Source organism: Pinus tabuliformis, chromosome 6, assembly GCF_031772625.1.
Source record: "Pinus tabuliformis cultivar Carrire ecotype Pingquan chromosome 6, CPIR1, whole genome shotgun sequence".
In the NCBI taxonomy this organism is placed as follows: domain Eukaryota; kingdom Viridiplantae; phylum Streptophyta; class Pinopsida; order Pinales; family Pinaceae; genus Pinus; species Pinus tabuliformis.
The window spans coordinates 1667285984-1667297952 of NC_142292.1; the positions used below are offsets into that span (position 1 = coordinate 1667285984).

An 11969-nucleotide genomic window follows, 5' to 3' on the forward strand; every position below is an offset into this window, starting at 1 on the left:
ACGTACATTTGCGAATAGCAGCCAGAGATAGTTGGTGAGTGAGCCCTTTCTACAATTTCAAATATCTAAATTCTTCATTTTCTTTGAAATTCCTAAAATGTTAAAAAAAATCTGCATATAATTTGTGTTTGTTTGTTTTTTCGAAATAGATTGAGTTTATGAAGGGGAGCTTTAATGTTGGATGGAAATAATTATCTAGCTAGTTCATTAGTGAAATACTATCATCAGGGTTATTCAACAACCTTATAAACACTTTGCGATAACTTAATTCTCCAGAATGACTCTTATCCTCAAACTCTCCCCATAAAATACGAATTTAATGGGATAAAGACTAAACGACACATCTAATTTAATTTGTTTTTAATTTCTTAAAACACATAAAAATCTAGTAGTCTAACGAGGTTTTTTTTGTGTAGAAAATAAAGGAAATTCCAGCAAAATTTTGATGAAATCTGGTCTAAATTTCAAGTTTCAAAATTTAGGGGTCTCTAAAGAAATTTTTCAACAACAACCTTATAGACACTTTGGGATAGCTTAATTCTCCAAAATGACTCTTATCTTCAAACCCTCCCCATAAAATTCTAATTAGATTAATAAAAACTAAACAACACATCTAATATAATTTGTTTTTAACTTCTTAAAACATATAAAAATCTCGTAGTCTAAGGAGGTTTCCTTTTTTTTGCAAAAAATAAAAGAAATTCTAGCAAAATTTTGATAAAATCCGGTCGAAATTTCAAGTTTCAAAATTTAGGAGTCTCGAGAGATCAAAGTTTTTGATGGTGCTGAATCCTTTTCCACCATCAAAAATATTATTCAAATATTCCAGAAATTTTTAATGGCACTAAATACTTTTCCATCATCAAAAATACTATTTAAATATTTTTACTATCAAATTTTTTTGAAAAAAATATCTATCAAATTCCGAAAATTTTAACCTCTCTAGATAAAGCTAATTTATATCGATTTAGTTTTGGGAGCGAAAAAATACAAAATTTCGCACGCCTCTAGCGACCAAATAAATTATAAAAATGTCACAGTGATTTACATTCAGGGTTTTAAATTTATGTATCTTTCGCATGCCTAAATAGTAATAGAATAGAGTAGTTCGACAATTTAACGACTCTTTACATCTGATATTTTAACTGCCCTGGACAGATGGGACTTTGCATCCCCTTATAGGTGTCGTGTATTCTTGTTATATCTTCATTGAAAACTGTGCTGAATCTGGACTTTTCTTTTCACAGACCTCTGATGTCGGAACACCGTCCAATCAATCTGCCAACCTATAAATTCTAGTATATCCTATGAAAATTAACAATACTTGGATAAGCCCTTCAATTTCCATTACAGATATCTCTGAGATTTCTCAAATTCCTCATTAAATTTTGGATCCTTATATCACATTCTTGCAAGAGCTTCAGATATTCTTGACATTCTTCCTTTCACGTTTCCTCTGTTAACCTAGATTCCCAAGAACAAATTCGGTAACAGACCCGCCATTCCAAAAGAGGAAAGAAAAGAACATACACTCTTTTTGAAAGAAAAGAACATACACTGTGATCACTATCACCGGAAATCTTCGTCGGGAAAGAAAAGCTGATGTCACCCAAGACGGCAGAAGGCCAGATTCGGAAATTGACGGGACACCAACAGCAAAAGCCACAGTATTAATTTGTGCTATCCTGGAAAACCCACAAATTCTGAGTACAGCAACAGCGAGAACCACAGCATTAATTTCTCGCAATTCCTTGCACGCGAGGAGATTTGTAGGTGAGGAGGCTGCTGCAATGGGAGCTTCAGTAATGGGCAATGGAGACCTCAGAATGCTCTGCTTGTCGGCTCTGGTTTTGCTCTCTGGTAAGTGTTTGTTTTTGTTTGTTGTTCACTGCATTGCATGTGGGTATCTGCTTGTGGACTCTGGTTGTGGGTTGTGAAACAGAGTATGGAATTCTTGATGCCTGAGATGACAAGACGAGTTGGTTAGGACCTTACTGGATTGGCACTTTACAGTGCTCTGCTTCTTTCGTTAGTGTGCTTTTATGGAGGCATTTCCAGAGCCTTAGATTTTCAGTTTGAGTTGGGTGCAAAGGCAAGTCTGTCTGTGTAGTCACCCATCTTCTCACCCATTTGTGAATTTTGACTGAATTCCCATGAAAAGCATCTTAGCATTTAGCAGTTATGAAGCCTAAGGATATTTTTATATAAAGATGTATCATTCTCTAGAGTTTTCTATTTTCTTTTTAATCTTGAATTGTTGAAGTTGTTAAAAGTAACTCTGTACATATTAGGTACCCTACCCATGTTCTCACTCGTCATATCTTCTTCAATTTGGATTTTTCATGTCTTTGATTCTGACTTCAGTTTCTTTCTTTGCACACTCTGCTGCAAAGTTCTTGCGGGGAAGTTTTAAGTGGGGGGCAATTTGATGCATAAATGGGACCTCGATGTACAGAGTGGGACCATCGGATCCCGGTATTCTACATTCTTTCAAGTTTTGCTCCCTTTTTGAAGATTCATCGACCGGAGACAGAGAAAAATTGAATGCTGTGCGTTAGTCTGCATAGGCGAAGCGCCTCTACAAAGCGTGCAAGAATTCTGAATCAATTGAACAAGAAATGGGAATTGAGGAGAGTCATGGCCTTAGGTTCTCATTAGTGGGGTGCAAATTCAAAATTCTGTGACTGATAGGCAATAATTCTGAATCAATTGAACAAGAAATAGGAATTGAGGAGAGTCATGGCCTTAGGTTCTCATTAGTGGGGTGCAAATTCAAAATTCTGTGCCTGTTAGGCATATAAGTTCTCACCACGGCTGAAGTTTCCATCGACTGCTCATAAATGTGGACATGACTTCTCATTTTCATGAATCTTAAGATTTTATGGTCATGAGCTAGAGGTCTCCTGTAATTTTGATACTAGCGCCTTCCTGAGTGTTGATCCTTTTCAGAGGTTCAATCTTTGATACAAATAGTAGAGGAAAAATAAAACATGGTTTCACTATATTTGCTCTCCACGGCTCTCCTTACACCAAAAGAATCTTCATTCTGCTTGAAGCTTTTTGGAGTCGGCCAAACTCAGGGTTGAAACATAAATCTATGCTCATTAGCATCCATTTAAGGTTTCAGAGATCTTTGATATGTCTTCTTTTGTGAGCCTTTTTGATAAGGCAGTGAAACTAAACAATAGGTTGAAACGTAATTATTTTTTTGCTAGACATCCATATTCTCATTGGGGTTTGAGAGGTCTTCAGTATGCCATTATGTGTGTTTCTGGTAGGAAGTGAAATGGAGGAGAAGAATTGAGCCATAAAAGGCATGATAAAATCTACTATTAACATTTGTCTTCCTCATTGGCATGTTGGAAGTGCTTTATACAATAGCCTATCCGAGATATCCACCACTTTTTTACTGTGATTTATCCTAGTCTGTAGAAAATGTCCCAATTCATGCATTTCTGTTTACTTTAGGATACTGCTTCTTACACTTTATGTAAATCTTTTTCAGGACTGGCTCTTTCAAATTCTGCGTCCAACACAAGTTCCTCCGCAATAGGAATCAACTATGGACAAGTTGCAGACAATTTGCCATCACCAGAAGTAGTAGTGGGCCTTTTGCAGTCTAGGAATATCAACAAAGTAAAAATCTTTAGTGCAAATGAGACAGTCCTCAAAGCATTTGCAAACACTGGTATAGAATTGATTGTTGCAATTGGGAATGAAAATGTTGGCAACATGACAGATCCAACTAAAGCCACTGAATGGGTGAATGAAAACATTCAGGCCTACTTACCAGCCACTAAGATAACATGCATAGCAGTGGGGAACGAAGTTTACACAGGAACTGATACACAGTTAATGGAAAACCTGGTTCCTGCAATGAAAAACATTCAGTCGGCCCTTGTCAGCATCGGTGCAGACACGGATATTAAAATTACTACTCCCCATTCTCTTGGTGTACTTGGGAATTCATATCCACCATCTGCTGGTTCCTTTACATCAGACCTGACGAGCCTAATGAAACCACTTTTGGATTTCCTGTCTCAGATTGATTCTCCTTTCTTCGTAAATGTTTATCCATTCTTTGCATACAAGGCTAATCCAAGCCAGATATCCCTGGATTATGTCCTATTCCAACCAAATGCAGGTGTTGTTGACCCCAACAATAATATTAGCTATAACAACATGTTATATGCACAGGTTGATGCTGTTTATTCTGCACTGTCTGCACTGGGGTATCCTAATCTAGAAGTCACAGTCTCTGAAACTGGATGGCCTTCAATGGGTGATGCTGATGAAGCAGGTGCAACTCTTCAGAATGCCCAGACTTATAATGGGAATCTACTTAAACTGCTGGCTCAGAACCAAGGGACTCCTTTGAGACCCAAAGTTGTTTTGCAGGCTTACCTATTTGCATTATTCAATGAGGACATGAAGCCTGGCGCAACCTCGGAGAGGAACTATGGGCTCTATAAGCCAGATGGAACAGCAGTTTACTATCTGGAATCAACTGGAACATTGTCTACTGGTTCTACTAGAACTGTGTCTACTGCTTCTTATCCCACTGCTGCTGATGGTCCATCCTCTTCTGCCAAGGTATCATTATCTATTTCTTTTCCATTCTATTTTGTGATCTTCTCTATATACAATAAAAAAGATAGTAAATATTTGTTTGATTTTAACGAAAAGGAATTGTAATGTTTAGGTATTTTCTTCTAGATTTCCTTCCCTATATGTGGCATTTGTCTTTATTATTTCATCACGATGCAAGCTTAGAAGAACAAAATTGTGACACACTTTTTCTGATTGTAACTCTGTCTACTGTCATTTCCAGGAAACCTATTCTGTTGTTTCCTTCTACAATCATCTCCAGCTTTTGGGCCTCTCCACTTTCTTTGTTTTTCTACTGTTTCGGCCATGATTGGAGCCAGGGAAGTCCATCAGAGATTTACATGTTTCCCTTCATTCGACATCAGCTCCAAATTATGACGAAAATTCAGACGAAATCCTATGAAATGCCACTAAATATACAGTGCTGACAGTGAATCAGCAAGCAGCACCTGCTTCTATACTAAATCATGACAGCTTGAGCATCCTCACTTATTAACGAGTAACTGTTGTCACATACATGGTGATGGCATTGAATCTCAGATTCATGGTGATGACATTGAATCTCAGATTTGTAACGTTACATTCATCAACATCAGCTCTGTTGTTGCCATTACATGTAGGCAAAATCTTATTCTGCTTCTATAACTCTATTACCCTATTATGCATTGTTTGATCTCTTGTCACTTCAAAAAAGGAACTTAATTTGGAGCACTAACTCAACTGAATTAACATTTACTTTTAAATGTTGTAAAAACGCATTTCCACCTATCTTTTCCCTTACATTAAGATTAATTGTATTATGTACATTCCATAACGTATAAATGAAATATACAAGGTTAATAACTAATTAAAAAATACGATTAAAACATTAATTCCCTCAGAAAAAGAGAAGATGATAACAAAAATATATATGAAAAAAATTCACCATAATAATAGGAAAAAGTGTACGAAGAAAATAAATTAATGTAGGTTTATTTTCATTAAGTTTTGAAAATGAAAAATGTGTGTTTATCAGAGTGGTAGAAATAATGAATAGAACTATTGAAAAATTCGGATGAAAAGATATCTGAGGAACTAGGAACTCCAGGCGGCGAATATGGTGGAACCCTAGCTAGGGTTTTCTGCTGAACTTCGATCCATGGCGGTTAACAGGTATGGATTCCGGTTTTGGTGTGATCGGTCGGCATAGTCGCGGCATCCCTCTCGGTTTTCACGGGTTTTTTGTTTCTTTCTGCGGTCCCCCCTGAGCGCTCTCTGTCGCTCTGACTTTCCCTCTCTACCCGCTGACGGACCCCTAATCGAACCCCGTCTCCGCCTCCCTACCGACAGTTTATGATGGGGGATGAGGAGCTTGTCGATTATGAAGCGGACCCCATGCCGCATCAAGCCATCTGGGCACATACAAGGAGGCCGCTATTGCTGCCGCGGAGCGTTGCACTTGGATTATCGACGGGTGTTCCGTCTCAACTGCCACACTTGTCCGCATCTGAGAAAAACAAAGCACCGGCTCTACCTCCCGTGGAATCCTCGCCCCTCGACTGCCCCCCCCTCTCCCCTGCGACGGCACAACTCTTGGGCTCCTGCTTTCTCAGCTCTCCTCTCCCTGACGCCCCACTGCAGTATCACTCTCGACCTGCTTCAACTCCGCCCCCTCCGCCTCCACCTCCATCGAGCTCTCACTCTCCATCCGTATCATTTATGCCGCTGGCTCAACATCACTCCATCCATCCCTCCGCATCGCTCATTCCTGGAACCAGTTACACTTCCCCCCGCACTCCGATTCTCTCCGGGGCCTTCACCACTCCGCCTCTGCCGGTGCGCTCCGCTGCATCCGCCCAGCACAGCACCTCGGACCCGTGCCGCAATTCACTGAAGGGCTTTCCTTTCGGCAGACGCTCTGAAAAGGTGACGAATGGCCGCTGCCACCGCTCTATAGATCCGGACTACATCATCAACATCGGGCCTGAAGCTCCTCTTCCGGACGTTATGGAAGCCGCCCACAAGGTTCTGGTTGGCAGAGTTCGGGGCCGAACATACTCTGCGGCGCGACTCAAACTTTGGGTGGAAGAGATTTGGGGACCCTACTTCAAAGAACTTCCAGAGGTAATGGTGCTCACTAGAGGCTGGTTCGCCCTCCATTTTCAGCGGCCCGCATACACACAGTGGGTTCTCTCCCAATTTTGGCACATTGAGCTCGCCCCGGTCTTACTCAAGCGATGGGATCCCCTCTTTGACCCTGAACGTGAAAAATTGGGGGAAGGGCCCATTTGGGTGCGCCTACCTGGGCTACCATGGCAATTCTGGAACCAGTACACCTTCAAATTAATTGGGGACACTCTTGGCACTTATCTGGAGCACGACAGGTCATATGAGCAGACTGGAAATAGGACTATGGCTCGAATCCTAGTCCATATGGATATCAGGCCCGGATTGGTGGAAAAAATTACTCTGCATCACAATCATGTATCACGCAAGCAGCCTCTGGATTACGAAGGAGTTCCTTACCGTTGTCGTAGGTGCCACAAAGTCGGCCACCTCTACAAGGACTGCCCACTGATTTCGAGGGTGACTACTGAGGAAGCCAAGGGACTTCGTCAACCGGCCACTGAAATTCATCATGATGGAGATAACACTCCTATGGAGCAGGCACAGAACCAACAGGAGACCCCTTCCACGAAGAAAGGGGACAGCGCTACAAAAGCTGCTCGCAGGAAGGACTTGGCTGCATCTGGACCGCCGAGGACTCGCTCAAAGACTGCTGTAAATGCTTCTCAACCTACGGAGACTGCACTCTCTCGTCCGGGTAATGAATCCATTCCCACTTTCTCTCAGTCTTTTTCTATGAACATGCATTCTTTCGTTCATTCATCTGTACAAGCTCCACAATCTGCTAATGTGTCTCTCCCCTCCATTCTCTGTACCATTGCCCCTCCTCCACCCACCTTCTCTACCACCCCTCCCTCGCACGATCTGATCATGGGTGGTTCGGACACCCCATCCTCTCCGGGTGCATCCGGCTCACACCACTACCACCTTAGACCTCGAGCTCGACTCCGCTCCTTGGGTCTGGGATCATCCCCTGGTCGCCATCTCAAACAGAAGCGTGGTAGACCCTCTCAATTATCTTCGGCAAAGCTTAATGCCGTTGCTGATGTCGCCATGGGGCGACAGGTTACTATTGAACGGGCACTTAGAGCTATTGAGCCCTTGACTTGTGGTGATCCATGATCTGGCTCTCCTTCAACTGCAGGGGATTAGCCAACCCCAAAAAGCGTGTGGCTCTGAAAAGACTTCTTCATGTTTCTAGATGTGATATCATTTTCCTCCAAGAAACTCTATGCTCGGCTGAGGTGGCGGTGCGTTGTATGCAATCCCTGCTCCCTGGATGGACTCTGCATGGACTGGATGCGTGTGGGCGATCTGGTGGACTACTCATTGGTATCAACCCACGGAATTGTAGGCCCCTCTCGGCCTGGGGGGGCAGAGGTTTTCTTGGTATGGATATTATCCTAGGTGATCTGGGTATACCGATCAGAATTATCAATATTTATGGGCCAAACCAGAATCGTCTCCCCTTCTGGCAAGATTTTCTCAATGGGGGCCATATTACTCAGAATACTGTAATGGGGGGGGATTTCAATTTCTCATTAGGAGCTGGAGAGTCCTGGGGTTATAACGCCCAATGTGACCCCATTGCGGAACAAATGCAAATGCTCCTAGACTCAAACCATATTGTGGACATCCCCATGAACAAGAAGCTACCTACCTGGCACAATCAGCGCACTGGTGAGGCTGCTCTGGGGCGGCGTCTGGACAGGTTTATGATGCATCAGGAACTCATTCAGATATGCCCCCTTTACAGACAATGGGTGGGCACAGGGGGGCTATCTGACCACCATCCGATTCTTCTACAGATCAGTCAGCATAACTCGAAGCCGCGGTCCCCCTTTAAATTTTTTGCCGGGTATCTCAAAGAACCGGATTATATCAAGATGGTCTCGGACTTCTGGGCAGCTCAGCCCCCTCTGCGGGAACAGAGAAAAGCTTCTGATTTTTGTGAGAGACTCAGAAATCTCAAAGGCTTAACCGAGCACTGGGCGAAATCAAAGAGGCACAGAGATGAGCAGACACTGCAAGATACCGAAGCACAGATAGCCTCATTGACTGATGAGAAGGGGACGGGTTATCTCTCGGAAGCCTCCAAAACTCTTCTAAAACAACTGCTTGAGCAAAAAGCAAAAATACTACAAGAAAAGGAGGAGCAGTGGAGACTTAAAAGCAGAGCCATTTGGCTCAAAGAAGGGGACTGTAATACTAAATTCTTTCATAACATGGCTAATGGCAGAAAGGCTTCAAATACCATATGGAGGCTTCCAATGGAATCAGGCGGTTGGGCTACCACACACCAGCAACTGGCAGGCTTAGGGGTTTCACATTTCAAGAGGCTCTTCATGGCTCCGAATGATATTAACCTTCCAGATATCATTAGAGTTGCAGAAAAGTTCCCTCGGTTCGTTGGACAGGATGATATTGAAGACCTTACCAATCCTGTCTCTGCACAGGAACTTGAAAGTACACTTAAATGGTTCAAGAGAGACAAGAGCCCGGGACCGGATGGCTGGCCTGTCGAATTCTACCTGGCCTTCTATGAACTTCTGGGAGAGGATCTTTTAGCAGTTGTTGAGGAAAGCCGGATCTCGGGGCACATCCACCCTCCTATGAACCAGACCTTCATTGCCTTGATACCCAAATCCGATGACCCCACATCCTTCAATGATTTTCGCCCTATATCCCTCTGTAACTGCCTCTACAAAATCATTGCCAAAATCATTGCAAATCGCATTAAGCCGATTCTCTCCTCCCATATATCCGCAGAACAATTTGCATTTCTTCAAAATCGCCATATTCAAGAAGCTATTGGTACTGCCCAGGAAACATTACATTCCATTAAGTTGAAGAACCTAAAAGGTGTTTCCTTAAAAATTGACCTCTCAAAGGCATTTGATAAGGTTAACTGGCTATATCTGAAAATGGTTCTTACCCATCTGGGCTTTCCTCATATGTTTATTAATTGGATCATGGGATGTGTATCCTCTGTCTCGTTTGCCATTCTCATAAATGGAGCAGCCTCTGATCGCTTCTACATCAACAGAGGTATCCGGCAAGGATGCCCACTCTCCCCACTACTCTTTCTTATAGTTATGGAGGGCCTGAGTAGGCTTATTGCGGATGCAAAACGGAATGGGGAGCTGTGCGGCCTCAAGATTACTGATCAATTCTCCATAACACACTTATTATTCGTTGATGACATTCTTATCTTCCTCAATGGCAGCATCAGAGATAGCACTGCTCTATATCACATTCTCCTTCTCTTCTGTAAAGCTACGGGCATGGAGATTAACAGGGACAAGTCCACCAGATCTTTGACGAGATGTACACAACAGGAATCTCAATTGGCTGAACAATTCTTCCCATATCTGGAAAATAACCTACTGGAAGGTATTAAATATCTTGGTTTCAGATTAAGGCCGGATGGATATAAAACTGAACACTGGGCATGGCTGGTTAACAAAATTGAAAAAAGGATTACATGCTGGCACCACCGTTTTCTGTCAAAAGCAGGCAGATTACAGTTGATCAAATCAGTACTGGAGGCCACACCTGTTTATTGGATGTCCCTCACATGGATTCCAAAGGGCATCTTACAAAAAATACAACAACTCTGCTACAGATTCCTGTGGAATGGAAATAAAAAGGGTAAGGTATTTGCTTGGACAAGATGGTCCCTCGTATCCATGCCTAAGAAATGGGGTGGATGGGGACTTAAATCCCTCTCTGAATTTGCTCAAGCCTTAACAGCAAAACAGGGCTGGTCTCTCCTTAAGATGGATAGTTTATGGGCTGAAGTTATACATTATAAATACATATGGCCATCCAACATCATTGATTGGCTCCGCAGACCTTCATGGAACCATCAGTGTGTTTCTGCTATATGGAGAGCTACCCTAAAAGCAATGCCTCTCATCAAGGATAATCTATTATGGAAAATAGGTAATGGTACACAAGTTCGTATTGGGCTTGACCCTTGGCCTGGGTCTGGGAACGCTCATCTCTTGCCGGACGACCTTATCCGTCACCTCAACAATAGGGGCATCAAACATCTGGCACAGGTTGGTGATCCACACAGATCCACCATTTTCACTCAGGCATGGGTAACGGATCAACAGTGGCATCTGACTGACGAATGGACTGATATTTGGCAAAGATACATACAGGCACTCACGGAATCTCATATTAAGCTACATGAGCTGGATGACGAACTTATATGGGCACCGGCCAAATCTGGTTCTTATGCACCTAAGTTGGGCTACATAAAGCTCATTGAAGACAGAGAGCCTGAAACTCTCATAAACTGGTGGTCGGATATCTGGCAGCTACAAGCTCAGCCTAGGACCAGACTCTTAATGTGGAATATCTTGGCAAATAAAATACCTACTGGGGACAATCTTAAAAAAAGAGCTTTTGCTGGTCCGAACTGGTGTGTTCTTTGCAGAAAGGCGGAGGAATCTACAACTCATCTCTTTCTCACTTGCGAGACCACTATTGCGATCTGGCAGCAGGTCACACAGACCCTCAATATCCCCACTGTCTGGCATGCTAATGATATACAAGCTGCCTGGACGCATTGGTGGACTGCCGTGTCCTCGGAAAAGGCTAGAAATCTACCTTTAGTTGTGTCCTGGTATATTTGGATCAACCGCAACAATATCATCTTCGAGCAGGGCAGGGTCAACTGGCAGCTCCTTCCGCCTTCCATCTGCGCAGCCTACTCAGAAATCCCTTTTGATTCAAAACCAAATCCACCTAGACATATCATGCCCGAAATCATCAACAGGGACATGCCTTGGGCCTACTTTGATGGGGCCGCATCGGATCTTGGTTGTGGAGGGGGTATACTTTTTCATGTCACTGATACACATTATTTCCACCTGAGACTGGGACTCGGGCGGGGTACCAATAATCATGCTGAGCTTATTACACTGAGACATCTTCTATTTTTTGCACTATCTAAAAATTATCGACAAATACAAATATTTGGGGACTCAAAGATAGTGATTGACTGGGCAAATAATAAATCCGTCTGTCATACTTATTCTTTGAAACATATCTTGGAAGAAATTGTTTTTTTCAAAACACATTTTGACCGGATCACTGTTTCTCATATCTACAGGGAAAGAAATTCAATTGCTGACCGGCTCTCGAAAGAAGCGGCGGATCGGCCTTTAGGTGATTGGATGATCGAAGAATACAGTCCAGATGGGATGCACAGGTTTTATCATCGTCCATACATTGATGGTCTC

At 42.7% G+C, this 11969-nt stretch overlaps 1 protein-coding gene across 1 annotated transcript; it reads left to right on the forward strand.

Moving 5' to 3' along the window:
- The first annotated feature begins 1217 nt into the window (after positions 1–1217).
- Positions 1218–5269, forward strand: LOC149265351 (glucan endo-1,3-beta-glucosidase 11-like). The gene is made up of 3 exons (XM_089429324.1): positions 1218–1860; positions 3506–4593; positions 4832–5269. The coding sequence occupies exons 1-3, from the start codon at positions 1791–1793 to the stop codon at positions 4916–4918; spliced, it is 1245 nt and encodes a 414-aa protein (XP_089285450.1). The 5' UTR covers positions 1218–1790; the 3' UTR covers positions 4919–5269.
- The last annotated feature ends 6700 nt before the right edge of the window (positions 5270–11969 follow it).